Here is a 15,670-nt window from a genome sequence, read left to right as displayed (position 1 = left end):
GTCTTTCAGTTTAATCAAAACCAGGATAATTCATTGTACTGCATATGTAAATACAGTTCTGCAGTTGTAGGAGTTCCAGGAAAGTTACAGGCATGTGTCTTTATACCAATCCCTGCTGTCATCAGTAGATAGAAAGATCAAGAGAAACAAACCCTGAGAGAAAAAGTTCAGTGCCCTTTGATATACGTTGCCCATAGTTACTTTGATTGCCATGACTTACGTTTCATAGAAGGAAATTACAGCCTTTTTTTCTGACATCCAGTCTAATCAATTCGTATTTTAATATTCTTATATGTATAAAATGGTTTGCAGATTTTATACCGTCTATTAGTTGTGATAAGTAAAATTTTCCTTGACTATAAAATGAGTTTTAATTTCTCTTGAATATGCTAAACTTTATTCTGAGCACATGTAAAGCTTCAAATAATTTTTTACATTTTGATGTTGAATTTTACAGGTATATGATGATGGAAAATATGTGTATGTAGTGACAGAACTTATGAAAGGGGGTGAATTGCTGGATAAAATTCTTAGACAGAAATTTTTCTCTGAAAGAGAGGCCAGCGCTGTCCTGTTTACTATAACCAAAACTGTTGAATATCTTCACGCACAAGGGGTAAGTCTTTTTAACATTTTATACACACACACACACACACACACACACACACACGTGTATATATATATACACACACACACCCCTTTACCTTTTCCTTTTTTTTTTTAACCTTTTCTTAATGTTTGAACTAAAATTACAAAGGTTGATGTTACTTTATGCATTAATGGAGAATAACTGTTACTAGCTTATTCTGCTGTTAACTCCTCTACATAAATTTCTCCCACTGAGCTTGAAGTGATACTTTGAAATCCTGACTTGTTTATATTAAATTCTTATGCTTCCCAAGAAAAAGTAAGCAAGGTCCTCTGACCTGGAAGACCGATCACCGTTTTTGCCAGGCCACTCCGGACTCTTGAGAACTGGGTCCATTGCAAATTTAGACGCAGAACCAGAGAATCATGGGTTGTATTCAATTATAAAAGGAAATTAAGAGCTTACTTCTTAAGGAATTTATTTTCGATACATTATTCTTACTTTGTCTGTCCTTGCTCTCAGAAGCTAACAAGTGGAATGTATTCATTTCATCCTAGAGCTTCTTGACTTCTAGCTTTGACTACTCAATTGGACAAAGAGGAGGGACGTACATACTATTTTTTTTCTTCCTCCTGTCCTTGCCCCAGTTCTGTGCTAGAGAGTTAAACTTACATTATCAGCATTTTATTTTTTTTTTCATTATCAGCATTTTAAAATGAGATAATTTAAAGGTCAGCACTCGTCTTGTTAAGTACGTCACTTGACATTTTGCGAATAAAGAGTTTTCTGTAATGGAAATGTATTGTTAATGTACCTCTTTAATTTGTATTTCAATTAGGTGGTTCACAGAGACTTGAAACCTAGCAACATTCTTTATGTGGATGAATCTGGCAATCCAGAATCTATTCGAATTTGTGATTTTGGCTTTGCCAAACAGCTAAGAGCAGAAAACGGTCTTCTCATGACTCCTTGTTATACTGCAAATTTTGTTGCACCAGAGGTAATTGTGAATTATTTACTTCCAGTATTTCAGTATATTTAAAAACTCATTTGCTGTGTTTATTTATTTTTTTTAAAGATTTTATTTATTTATTTGACAGAAAGAGACATAGCAAGAGAGGGAACGGAAGCAGGGGAAGTGGGAGAGGGAGAAACAGGCTTCCCGCCAAGCAGGGAGCCTGATGCGGGGCTCGATCCCAGGACTCTGGGGTCATGATCTGAGCCAAAAGCAGATGGCTTGATGACTGAGCCACCCCGGCACCCCTGCTGTGTTTAATATAGAGTGGTTAATAGTTGTTTCATTGAAGACCTACTGAACAAATAATTAAAATGTCAGCTCTCTTTCTTCTGATGGTAATAAATCCTGTCTTTGGTCCCCTAGTACTTAGTCCACTACAGTCCTTTTTTTGCTCTGCCTTCTGTCTTTCTACATAATCACACATCTGTAGCGGTCTGCTATCACTGACACTTTGGGGCCTGTGAGCACATGGAATTAAATGGAAACTAGTTTATTCTCATCCTTTCCTAATATTCTTCTAATTTCCTGGTTTTATTACCATCTTCTTGTATTTCTGAGGCTAAAACATCATGGTCTCTTCTTGTCTTTAGCTACATAACTAGGTACCATCTCTGTTATCCCCTAAAACCAGTTCGAGGTTCTTCCTTTCACAGAACTGCCATCCTAGCCCCGCTTCTTTCACCACAGCCCAAATGACTGCCACAGCCTAGGTGCACCCTGCTCCCTCTCTCCTTCTGTGATCATTCCACAGAAGAGCTGTAGAGTTACTGAAGTCTTCAAGCACTGCTTTGATCAAGTCGCTTCTTTTCCTAAGAAATTTTGGTTCCCCATTGTAGCAAATCTAAAGTCCACTGCTTTGCCCTCAAGATTTCATGCATGTTTATTATCACCGTGTTAAAAAAAATGTAATTGTGGTGCTACCTGGGTGGCTCAGTCCTTAAGCGTCTGCCTTCTGTCTGGGTCATGATCCCACGGTCCTTGGATGGAGTCCCACATCGGGCTCCCTGCTCAGCGGGAAGCCTGCTTCTCCCTCTCCCACTTCCCCCTGCTTGTATTCCCTCTCACTGTCTCTCTCTCTCTATGTCAAATAAATAAATAAAATTTTTTAAAAAAATGTGACTGAACTATGTAATAAAAAATAATAGTTAACCCTATTATACGGCTTATGTGCCAGTCACATGTATTAGCTGATTTCATCCTCACAAATAGCATTTACATATAATAATTTTTTCTCTTATGTGAAATGAGACCTTTTACTTGAATTTTACAAGAAATCAGGTGCACAGTGAGAGGTTATGTCATTTGAGGTCAGATTGAGATTTGAGCCCAGGCAACATGGCTGCAAAGTCTATGCTTTTACCATTAGATACTTCACCAAACAACAGTAACAGTTGGTAAGGTCAGGATATCATTGGATTGTAGAGCTGCATTTCCCCCTCTATTTTCCAAACTTTTTGTAATCTTGTTACTTCTGAGATATAAAATAATACTTTTTAAAAGACTACTTGCACCTGTTCTCCTGGTGGGACTAGAACTAATGAGGGACAGACTTTTTGCTTCTTTGTCCATATATCCACAGCTTCTGACACATATTGATGTCCCAGCATGGTCACTTCATCTAGCCATCTCATTATTCCTCAAGAGGGCTTCTTGCTTCAGACAAGCAATCTGCTTCTGGAAATCACCATGTAGCTGTTTCGCCTTGGCATGTTGGAATGTTTTTTTGCCTCAAAACCTAATGTTTTTTGTTTCAAATTTTTTTGCTTCAAGACCTTTTTTGCTTCAGAGCCTCTAAATTCATATTCTTCAGGAAATCTTCTATGATAAAACCCTCCCTGGACTTGACCTTTTAACTCTTTGTCTGAGATTCACCACTTAATCATTCAAATTAAAACTTGGAAGTCCTCCTGAAATGCTCCTTCTCCATCATTTCTCTACATCCTGTCAGTCACCAAACCCTTTCCATTCTGATTCCTGAATAGTTTAGACCCCTTTTCCCTTACCCATACATCCCATCTCTACTAAGTCCTTCCTGTTTTATCATGACGTCTTTTCCTTTCCATGTCCTGCCTTAGTGTAGTTCCTCATAGCCTTTCACTTAGTTTGCTACAAATTGCATCCTATCAGACGACCTTGTTTCCAGTCTATCTTCTTGCCAGCATTTCCTCTATACCTGGAGTTACTCTTTTGGCATACACGTCTACCTGTTTTATTTCCCTGTTTAATGTTTCAGTGACCACAGATTGCCTACAGGAAAAACATTTTAAATCCTTAAGATATTTGTAAAAGCCCTTCTTCGTTCTCTCTGGTATCCCCTACCTGGACATCTGGCTACACTGAATCCTTGCCTGTCTTTAAGCATGCTCTGCTCTCTTGCCTCTGCCCTTTGAGTGTCCCCTGCTCTCCTCCACCTCCTCCCTTTACTTCCTGAATTCTTGCTTATAGGCCCAGTACCAGCAGGCTGCCCTGTAGTCTTCCTTCTCTCCCCATATCAAAAATGAATTGTTTGGGGACACCTAGGCAGCTCAGTCGGTTAAGCGTCTGACTGTTGACTTCATTTCAGGTCATTTTCTCAAGATCATAGGATCAAGTCCCACGTCAGGCTCCATGTTCAGCGGGCAGTCTGCTTGAGATTCTTTCGCCCTCCCCACCCACCCCCCATTCTTGCTCTTGCTCTCCCTCTCATTCTAAAATAAATAAATAAATAAATAAATCTTTAAAAACAAAAATGAATGAATGGTTTCCTCATCTTTATACCTATAACACTTTAGGCATAATTTTGTTATAATACTTAACATGTTGAATTATTAACTATATGTATGTTTATTTCCCCTCCTGTATTCTAATTTTCTTGAGGAAACAAGAGTGTTTTGTGTTTATCACTCTTCATGCTGGATAATAGTTGGTGATTACTAAATGCTTGAGTGAATCATATTTTTTATATGTAAAAGTATAATTTTGCATTATATTATTAGTACTTTTATATATATTCCTAAAAGTAATGTTTTATGTAACCACTCCTGCAGCCTCATACAAAAATGAATATAAATTCATTTAAAGAAGAAACTTAGAGGGAAGCAGTGGGGAGAAAAAGAAACTTAATTTCCTTTTATTTTATAGTCCTCTATATGCCATAGCATCACTCAACAAATGCTAATTCAAATACCAAAATCAAATATATATATGTGTAAATATATATTCATATATATATATGAATGAATTATTAGTTGTAGAATAGTATTAATACATTACCTTGCTTGTTAATCATGTTCTGTTGAGGTTTTTCTTAAATACATTGATTTAGAAAATAATACAGTTCACAGCCTATTCAGTTCTCTAAACAGTAGTGTGTTAATGCTAATTTTTGCTTTTTCTAGGTTTTAAAACGACAAGGCTATGATGCTGCTTGTGATATATGGAGTCTTGGTGTCCTCCTCTATACAATGCTTACTGGGTAAGTGGACCATATGTTGTAATCAACATTTATTCATCAATATTTTGTTCTATTTTTTTAATCTCTCTGTTGTAATATCTTTCTTTCCATGTTTTCTCATGTTATCTAATAATCCTGTGTGTGTATATCTCTCTCTATATATGTATATGTACCACATTTATAACTGTATCATTACTGGCTTTCTTTAATGTACCATTTGTTAATGTCTTAAGGTCTTAACTTGATTTTTTCCATACCTCTTTTGTACTCTTATGTTATAAACATACACTTTTTTAAAATAGTCTATTCTAATGTGTCATACCTTAAAATATTTATATTATCATACATTAAGTCTAATTAATATTTCATAGCTTATACCTTGACCTGGTGCTTTATGGTGTTGATATTTTTCACTTTAGGAAATTTTAATAAAATATTACATTAATTAAATTAACTGGAGTACTCTTGAACACTGCAAATAAATGTGAAGATTACCAACCAAAAAAGAAATTTTATTCATTAACATTTTAATTTCATTATAAATTAGTTACACTCCATTTGCAAATGGCCCTGACGATACACCAGAGGAAATATTAGCACGGATAGGCAGCGGAAAATTCTCACTCAGTGGTGGTTACTGGAATTCTGTTTCAGACACAGCAAAGGTAAGTATGGCTTCCTATTATAAGCTTCTTAGAAAATAATTTCTCATAATCCCTGGTGAGAAAAAATAATAATCAGTTACAAACTTTTGTTTATAAAATATTATTTTGAAGTGATGTTACCAAATAACTTGAACTCAAAAATGGACCTATTATTTTGTTTCCCAGAATGTATTGGTTTGGCTTTATTATCTACACATCTAAAACTACTTACTGACAAGCATGAGTAATAATGGTGATATAAGAGATTCTTTTTTGTTGTTGTTATGTTAGTTACCATACAGTACATCATTAGTTTTTTATGTAGTTTTTCATGATTCATTGTTTGCATATAACACCCAGTCCTCCATTAATACGTGCCCTCCTTAGTACCCACCACCAGGCTGACCCATCCCTGATCCCCCTTCACTCTGAAACCCTCAGTTTCTTTCCTGGAGTCCATAGTCTCTCATGCTTCATCTCCCCCTCTGATTTCCCCCCTTCATTTTTCCCTTCCTTCTCCTAATGTCCTCCATGCTATTCCTTATGTTCCACAAATAAGTGAAACCATATGATGATTGACTTTCTCTGCCTGACTTATTTCGCTTAGCATGATCTCCACCAGTTCCATCCATATTGATGGAAAAGTTGATTTTTCATCCTTTCTGATGGCTGAGTAATAACTCCACTGTATATGTGGACCACATCTTCTTTATCCATTCATCTGTTGAAGGGCATCTCAGCTCTTTCCACAATATAAGAGACTCTTAATGATAGAGAACAAACTCAGGGTTGATGGAGGGATGGGTGGGGGATGGGCTAGATGGGTGGTGGGTATTAAGGAGTACACTTGTTGTAGTGAGCACTGGGTATTATATGTAAGTAATGAATCGCTGAATTCTACTCCTGAAACCAATATTATACTGTATGTTATGAACTAGAATTTAAATAAAAATTTGGAATAAAAAAATGTAAACCTGTTAACCAAAATAATAGTAATATGAAGAAGAATGATGGGATGCCCAGGTGGATCAGTTGGTTGAGCTGCTGCCTTCAGCTCAGGTCATGATCCCAGTATCCTGGGATTGAGTCCTGCATGGGGCTTCTTGCTCCATGGGGAGCCTGCTTCTCCCTCTGCCTCTGCCTGCCACTCTGCCTGACTGTGCTCTCTCTCTCTCACTCTAACAAATAAATAAATTTTTAAAAAAGAAGAAGAAGAAGAAGAATGATGATAATGGTGGTAATCTTCATGATTTGTGTGGCTTTTTTGTGCCTCACACTGCACCTCACCTAAATCATCCCATTTAATCCTCTTCCAAACCCTGTAAAATAGGTGGTAGTATCCCCATTTCACAGAAGAAAACCAAGGCTAGAATTTTTGTGTGAATTTGTCCATAGTTACATACTGGGAGCATGTGGATGCTTTGAACTAAGCAGTTGGTCCCAAAGCCCTTATTCCCTAGAATAACTGCACCATGTTCTATTTTTGGTTCATATTATATAGAAAAGGGTCTCATCTTTTTCACAATAAACAGTAGTATGGTTTTAGAGTGTCTGCTTGAAATCCATTTGAAAAGCCTTTCTCACTGGAAGATCTGCCATACTCTGGCAGACTTGCTTTCCAACTCTGCTCTAGTTTTACTTTATTCATAGAAAATGCTCTTTTAAAATCAAGAGTGAAAATTTTAAAAATTAGAAAGAAAAAGAAGAGCAGTTTTCCACTTTCGAATAAGAAAAACATAGAGGAGATAAAGAAGATACATACTGGTAAATGTGCTTGCTGATTTCTCTTAGAGGTGGAAGCCTGAGTTGAGATGATCACATAAGTAAATAGGGTACGTCAAAAATGTAGGTCGATTCTTTTGGCATAAAGATGAAGCCTCTGTTAACTAATTTAATGTCTGCATAGATGATACTTGGCTTTATAACTGATTTAAAATGAAGTGTTAGCCTTTCCCTTTTTTTAACAATTATTTCTTAAACCAGATGATTCACTTTTTTTCTGGGATTTCTTTTTAATCCATGTGTTCAACACTTACAGCATGCTTACAGTGTGAAGGTCCAGGGATCAAAGATGTGACTGAGATAGAATTCCTGATCTCAGGAAGCTCATGGTCTAGTTGGGAGATGGCCAGAAGTATACAGCACAGTGTCACGTGTGCTGTTACAGTGGTACATCTTTTTTGTGTTAAAGAAGTTTACAGATGGTGCTCAGTCAGAAAGATTTCCAAGAAAGCTTTCCAGAAGCAGTGAAGGGATTTTCCTGGCAGCTTTAGGGAGCAGAAGGATGTATTCCATCCCAGGCTGAGGGAGCAGCACATGCTATTTGTGGTCAGGCCAGCCTGAAAATGGCAGAATGCTTCCAGGTTGCTGTGCACAGTTTGTTGTGACTAGCACGGGGTACACGTGAGAAGGTAGCTGATGAACCCAGATTATAAAAAGCTTTGCAGGGGCGCCTGGGTGGCTCAGCGGGTTAAAGCCTCTGCCTTCGGCTCGGGTCATGATGATCTCGGGGTCCTGGGATCAAGCCCTGCATCGGGTGCTCTTGCAGAGAGCCTGCTTCCTCCTCTCTCTGTCTCTGCCTGCCTCTCTGCCTACTTGTGATCTCTGTCTTTCAAATAAATAAAAAAATAAAAAATAAAATTTAAAAAAATAAATAAATAAATGGCTTTGCAGACTATGCTCAGGATTTCAGGTTTATTCTATAGGTATTGGAGAACTGCTGAAAAGTATTAAGCGTTGTAATGATCAGAGTTTCCTTTTTCAACTTTGTTCTATAGAGCAGTAATTCTTATCTCTGGAGTCTGCCAGAAATTGTCATGATCAGTTGTGAGACATATTAAATAATGTCACTGTATAAAGTATCAGAGCTTACCCATTGCCTCCTTTTTAAATAAATTATAGAGATAACCTTGACTTGCTTTAATTTCAGTAATTTGGCTCTCATTGACTTGATTCCAGTATGGTTTTTTGAATGAAAGAGAAAGGTGTGGATGAGATAAAAAATAGAGTACAAAAAATTGGATCTAACTCACAGCCTTTCTTATAAATATCACGTTATTACTGATAACTTCTGCAAATTTGTCCAGTTAAGACTTGAGATAAGCATTATATGGTACAGTGAATACACACAAAGTTGGAAGTGAGGGTTCTATCAGTCTGATGTGTTCCCTCAAGAGCAAGGTGCACATGTGAATGACCATTAGTCATATGGGCCATATGTTTCATATGTGGCTTTGAGAAGAACAGGACCATCACTACAATTCACTGGGCACTTATGTGCCAAGGTCTATGCTAACACTTAATACCTATATTATTTCATTCAGTCCTCACTGACCTAATATTAAGGGTTTTACTTAAAAGGTTTTACAGTATTTCAGGTCACAAATGATGAAGACCTAAACTAGAGCAGTAGTAGCAGGATTTGAGCTAAATTAAAGAAAATTTAGGGGGCAAAATAGACTCAGTGGTTAAATGGACATAAGAAGCAGGGGAGGGGCACCTGAGTGGCACAGTTGATTAAGCGTCTGACTCTTGGTTTCAGCTTGGGTCATGATCTCGGGGTGGTCAGATCAAGCCACACACTGGGCTCCATGCTGAGCATGGAGTCTGCTTGAGATTGTGTGTGTGTGTGTGTGTGTGTGTGTGTGTGTGTGTGTGTCTCAAAATCTTTAAAGAAAAAAAGAAGCAAGGGGGAAGCAGATAGTAAGCATGAAGTGCACATATCCACCATAGGCAAATGAGTTGTAGTGGTATTCTTTCACCAAGATGTGGGATACAAAAGTAATTTTGAGAGGCATGATAATTACAGATTTGGACATTAAGAATTTGAAATGCGGGACGCCTGGGTGGCTCAGTTGGTTAAGCGGCTGCCTTCGGCTCAGGTCATGATCCCAGCGTCCTGGGATCGAGTCCCGCATCGGGCTCCTTGCTCCGCAGGGAGCCTGCTTCTCCCTCTGCCACTCTGTCTGCCTGTGCTTGCTCGCTCTCTCTCTCTCTCTCTCTCTGACAAATAAATAAATAAAATCTTTAAAAAAAAATTTAAAATGCGACTGTGGTGTATAATTAAGAGATGTATGTCCATTAGGCAACTGGCTATATGGATGCAGATCTTAGGAGAGAAGTTTTGGGTGGACAGTGGAATTAGGAGTTACCATCTGTAGTAGCTAAAGCCATGAATATGAATGAGCTTATCTGAACAGAGTGATGAGATTTATGGAAGGAAGAGAGTTTTGTTGTGCCCCTGGGCAGTTTTGTAACTTTTTATGTACTTGAAGCATAGTTTCTCACTTTAAGAATTTGGAAGGGGAGTTCCTAATTGTTTCACTTTTTATTTCTAATTCTGTTCAGTAGCTTATTCCTGTTCTTTGCTGTTAATGAAAACTAAAAATAAGAAACTAAATAATAGCAAAGGAGTACTTGGAATAACATCTCTTCAGTTCCCAGTACCAGTCAGCTACCAGGTTCTGTTGCTTCTTTCTCTTAAGTTGCTCAGACCATCCATATTTCTCTGTCTCTTATACTGCCCTAAAGCCATCATCTCTTGCCAGTCTCAAATTGGAGTCTTCAGGCTTGCACCCTCAAATCCATTTTCCTCCACACTTAGTGAGGGTAAGCTCTCTAAAGTACAAACCTGACCTTGTCATTCCCTTGCTTTAAATAATTTCTTACCTTCAGACAAAGGCCAGATTTATAGGGGCCTTCATGGTCTAGTCCCTTCTCACCTTCCCATTTATCTGCTGCCATGTTCTGCTTGTTTTTATTACAGCCTCACTGCACTCCTTTCAGTTCCTTAATTGTGACACGTTCTCATCCCTGACGGCTTTCCTCTAATCACACTCCGCCTTAGCTCCCTGAATTGCTGTTTCCTCCTCCCCTTCTCTGTAATCTATCTACAGCTCATCCTTCAGGTCTCACATTCCTCTAAAGAAGTCACTTCTAAGCCACCCCATCCTGTTCAGGTCAGGTGTCTCTTTGTGCTCCTCTAGCTATACGTCTTTATTCATCCCATCAAAGACTTACTGTTTGCTTTGTAATTGATTCTTTGTTTCTCCCTCACTGGGCCGAAAGCTTCATGAGGTCAGAGTTCATTTCTGTCTTGTTCACTTCTGAATATCCAATGTCTAGCAGAATACTTGGCCTTTAATAGATACTCAAATAGATATATTTTGAATGAAAAATTAAACTAGTAGATGGCTCTTTTAAGTCACAATTCTTCTTATTTTGGAGAGTATAAAACTATCTAGCAATTATATGGATCTGTATTCCATGCATAGGAAAGCATTTGGATAGATAGAAGGCATTTTCTCTGGAAGAATGGTATTCTGGGAGTTCTTCTTGTTCTTTTGCTTCTTTGTATTTCTTGATTTTTTAAAAAATAATGCCTGTGCAATGCCCATGAAGTGGGGAAAATAAAAATGACTCTAATCTGAGGCACCTGGCTGGCTCAGTTGGTAGAGCATGTGACTCTTGATCTTGGGGTTGTGAGTTCAAACCCCACGTTGGGTGTGGAGCCTACTTAAAAAAAATAACTAATCTTTTGGAGGGGGCATTTGGAGCTCTCCAATTAAATTCCTATTATTGGACAGTTATGTTCTGCTTTTCGTTATTACCAGCAGCACAAAAAAGTCTTCAGCTGAAAATTACTTAGAAATAAAACTATAAAAGTATAGAAAAGTCAGAATATCTCAGTGAATAAAAGAGCCAAAGTACTTAAAGATACATAAATGTGGTAAATTTACTCTTTGTAGTGTACCAAAATTACTGTTACTCAGGGAGGAGAAAACAGAGACTTGGGTTTTTTGCCTTTTTTTTTTTTTTTTAAAGAAATTGCCATGTTGGGGGCACCGAGGTGGCTCAGTCAGTTAAGCATCCAACTCTTGATTTCACCTCAGGTCATGATCTCAGAGTCATGGGATCGAGCCCCATGTTGGGGAGTCTGCTTGAGAGTCTCTCCCTCTCCCTCTCCCACTGTCCCTTGCCCTGGTCATGTTCACTTCTGTTCTCTCTCTGTCGCTTTCTTTTTTTTATAAAGATAGATTTATTTATTTATTTATTTATTTATTTGACAAAGAGAGAGAGATCACAAGTAGGCAGAGAGAGAGAGAGAGAGAGAGACGAAAGCAGGCCCCCTGCTGAGCAGAGAGCCCGATGTGGGACTCAATCCCAGGACCCTGAGATCATGAGCTGAGCCGAAGGCAGAGGCTTAACCCACTGAGCCACCCAGGCACCCTCTCTGGTCGCTTTCTTTAAAGTAAATCTTAAAAAAAAACAAAAAACAAAAAATTGACCAAATTGCTTTGAACCCCAAGGTTTGATACCAGGAAAAAATAGTGTCATAGAAGCTAAAGAAGAATGCTGACCAGTATCAAGTGCTATAGAAAAACAAAAGTTTAAACTTGTTTTATTACTGCTGTTCTTCCCATTACAGGACCTGGTGTCAAAGATGCTTCATGTGGATCCTCATCAGAGACTGACTGCTGCCCTTGTGCTCAGACATCCTTGGATCGTCCACTGGGACCAACTGCCACAGTACCAACTAAACAGACAGGATGCACCCCATCTAGTCAAGGTGAGCTGCCCCATTCAGGCACTGCTTTCTGCATGTCTTCCAGGAAACTGTGAGCCCCCCGTCCATGCCCACAGCACGTTTCCCTTTTGCTCAGCCTGCATCCATTTCTAAAGTGAGATTCTCTTACAACGAGCGGTTTGGAAAAGAGAAAGTCAAAGCATGCCAAAATATAATAAAACCAGTTTAAGAATGACTTCTGAGTTTATCAGTCATATAGGCTTAATGGATTTCCTAACTTTTGTTTATACTTTTCTTTCTTGTGCAAAACCCAGAGCAAATTCTTTGAGGTTGTCAGCAGTGGCAAAACAAGTTCCAAAAGAGCATGTTTTGCTGCCTCTGGTATTAAAGAATTGCAAAGAAACAAAAGTTGAATAGTCCTGAGTAAAGTGAGGGCAGCTTGTTATAAGCCCATCCCTGTCCTTTCTCATCCGTAAGTTCAGCCTCCTATATTTGCCTCTTTAATTTTAGTTAAATCAGAGGGTTTGACCAGTATGGTTATTTTCATTATACGCCCAATTAAATCTATATAAATTTTCATATGAAGAAATTATCGAGGTGGAGATATCTGTATTTCATATTCTATGTACTTGTGACTACCCATTGTCATTTGTGTTGTGACCTCTCTTTCCTATTTTCAGGGTGCTATGGCAGCTACATATTCTGCTTTAAACCGTAATCAGTCGCCAGTTTTGGAACCAGTAGGCCGCTCTACTCTTGCTCAGCGGAGAGGTATTAAAAAAATCACCTCCACAGCCCTGTGAAGTGACCTCAGTGAGATATTTGGTACCATGGTGTAAGCTGATAGCACAAGTTCTGGCGACAGGTAGCACATATCTGAGAGACACCTGCAAGCACACACTGTCCCAGCTGGTACCCATAATGCTGCTGCTCCTCCTGCTGCTCCTGCTTCCGTCTCTTCTCGCTTTAAATGATTGTTAGCAAGTTAGATTTTCCTGGAGCTTCGGATGAAATGAAAATGGAAACATGATGAAGACATATTCACTGAATCAACAAGAATAATGAACATACGAATACCACCTAAAAATACACTGAATAAAGTACTCTACACCATATAGCATTATTTTTATAGGAAATATTTCATGTCCCTGAAATATTCTTTGTTAGTTATAGGGATGGACAGTTTATGTTAAGCACTTAGCTTAAACAATCCGTTTCTATTAGCACTGTATCCCTTGTGCCATCCAACATTTTGTATGTTTTTGTAAACAGTTCATATACAGTACATTTCTGTACTGCTTTCTTTAATGTATACATGCTTTGTTTAACTTGGAATCTATTATTATTAATCAATTGACTATTAAATCTGGTTAAATAGTTCACCTGGATTAACAGTATTGTTGGACAGCCCTAAAAATGGCCAGATTGTGGAACAGCTGTTGAATGTAATACTTCCAAAATGTACATATCTTTCCCCATGTCTGTTTCACTGGTTCGTTCATTTGTTTGTTTCTTAAAGTCAGGTGCTTTGTCAGACTAACCTAGAGAGCTGTTATGGTAGAGAAAGTTATCACGTGTGTGTGGCATGACATCAAGAGTACACCTATGAAGTTAGTCCATATACGTTGCAACTCCTTAGGGTTCTTTTTTCCTTAATTAAGGAGGTAGTTCTTGCACTTTTGATCTTGAATAGTATCCATATTTAGTATTTGGCATATAATTTGGGATTTTGCCAATATACATCAAAGGCCTTTAAGAGTTCTGGTGAAGAGATTGACGAAGGAAAATTTAACAACAGATCATTCAAGTCCCATTAGATCTTTCATGTTTAAATAGATCAAATTGCAGAATTTAGCATATGAATAACAGGATACCTGTTCTTGTGTACCTGCAAGAAAAGTATGCTTTTTGGAAAAAAGGTAAATCATAATGAGTTCTATCCCATTACGATGCTCTATATTAAACACTAATTTGAATGTAATAAAGGCCACCAGCCTCTCTATGAAATTGGATTTAAACTTTCTTATTCGAGGGAATAAAATATTCTTGATCAAACAGTATTTGTTCTCACCTGAAATTATAGCTCAAGTAGGCTAAGTGAATGTTCACCATTGAGTGTTTTCTGAATTCCTTCTGATGACTTACAGCCATATAATGCTTCCTTTAATTTCAGAAATGATCAGCTTTCATAGTGGTCACTGGGTCTGCTTAGATTACAGTATTCGTTATCTACATCTAATTTGGGTAGTTTCCACAATTCTATTTGATTAAAGAAACTTTTGTATCCATTATTACCTGTATTTTGGTTAAGCTACCTAGCTACATCAATATGTAATATGAAAAACATGAACAAGGAAAAGTGATTTAACTTAACCTCATCAAGAATGCCCAACAGATATCTTAGCCATTTACTAAGCCATTTACATCGGAAGTCTTTTTACCTGCCCAAAGCTTTAAATCTTTCTTTGAGAGTACAAAGCCAAGAAAGTGTAGTTTAGTTAAATGTCTTAGAAGCCACTTACTATTACTTTAAGTTTTCCTCTATGCAGCTAAAGAGAAAGGGAAAATCTGTAACATTCATTTTGCTTAAGTGACACAAAATGATTATTGCATAGAAATCAAATGTAAGTTTATCTTCTAAATTTAAAAAATGTACAGTAAGAGGGATTCAGAATATCTAGATGGAGAAATTTTTTTTTAAATTCTTGAGTATATAAATGCTAACTATCAAAAACTGTTTCCCATTGCCCAGAAAGAAATTTTTTTTCTTTCTTTCTCTCTCTCTCTATTCAGTGTTTCAAACCACACCCATCCCAAATTCTTGTCGCTTTTAAAATATTAGTGTAACTCTAGGCAAAAAAAAAAAAAAGACATTTTCAAATTATGGACACCGATGCTATTCCATAATTGCTTAGGTGTGTTGTCCGTCGTAGTCTTAGAACCAGAAGTAAATGTGTAAATCCTTATAAATTATCTAGTTCAACATTGTCATATTGCATATAAAGTAACTAAGACCCAAAACAAAGACTAGAATCCTTAACTTCTTACTCAGTTTTTTTCCCCTCATTAACACCATGCTACCTTCCCTTCATATTATCACCCAACCAGGAGCAGAGTTGTTAAAAAAAAAAAAAAAGTGTTTCTTGGGACATTACTCCACTGGTAGATGAATGGCAAGTTTATTGCTTTCAAAGATAATGCCTTCTTGCCTACTTCAACTGCCAGTTTTATTGGAGAAAAGCAAGTCATATGTTCACAAAACTGAAGACTTTTGCCTAAAATGCAGTTCTTGAGCTTGATTTATTTCATCTGTGGTCCTGGTGTTCCTATTGCCTTTGATTTACAGCAGACAGCTCTAAATGTAATGCTTGCCCTGGGTTTACTTTTCCATTAATTACTGAGTCCAGTTCCTCTGAGCCCTTAACCAGTTAGTTCTCCTAGTTACCAGGGCTTCTCCCAG

The 15,670-nt window shown here is 37.7% G+C and overlaps 1 protein-coding gene across 2 annotated transcripts in view; it reads left to right on the top strand.

Moving 5' to 3' along the window:
* The window catches only part of RPS6KA3 (ribosomal protein S6 kinase A3), a 111,377-nt gene extending 96,046 nt beyond the window's left edge, over positions 1 to 15,331 (top strand). For both annotated transcript variants that reach the window (XM_080831229.1, XM_080831228.1), the window contains exons 17-22: positions 458 to 616; positions 1,428 to 1,589; positions 4,985 to 5,061; positions 5,588 to 5,705; positions 12,112 to 12,252; positions 12,891 to 15,331. In XM_080831229.1, the coding sequence (XP_080687355.1) occupies positions 458 to 616; positions 1,428 to 1,589; positions 4,985 to 5,061; positions 5,588 to 5,705; positions 12,112 to 12,252; positions 12,891 to 13,013 (780 nt within the window). In that variant the 3' untranslated portion in view covers positions 13,014 to 15,331. The remainder of the gene's footprint in view (positions 1 to 457; positions 617 to 1,427; positions 1,590 to 4,984; positions 5,062 to 5,587; positions 5,706 to 12,111; positions 12,253 to 12,890) is intronic.
* Positions 15,332 to 15,670: the final 339 nt, after the last annotated feature.

This window comes from Martes martes (genome assembly GCF_963455335.1).
Source record: "Martes martes genome assembly, chromosome: X".
Classification (NCBI taxonomy): Eukaryota; Metazoa; Chordata; class Mammalia; order Carnivora; family Mustelidae; genus Martes; species Martes martes.
Note: the sequence above shows the minus strand (reverse complement) of the source record. Positions and strands in the feature narration are given on the sequence as shown.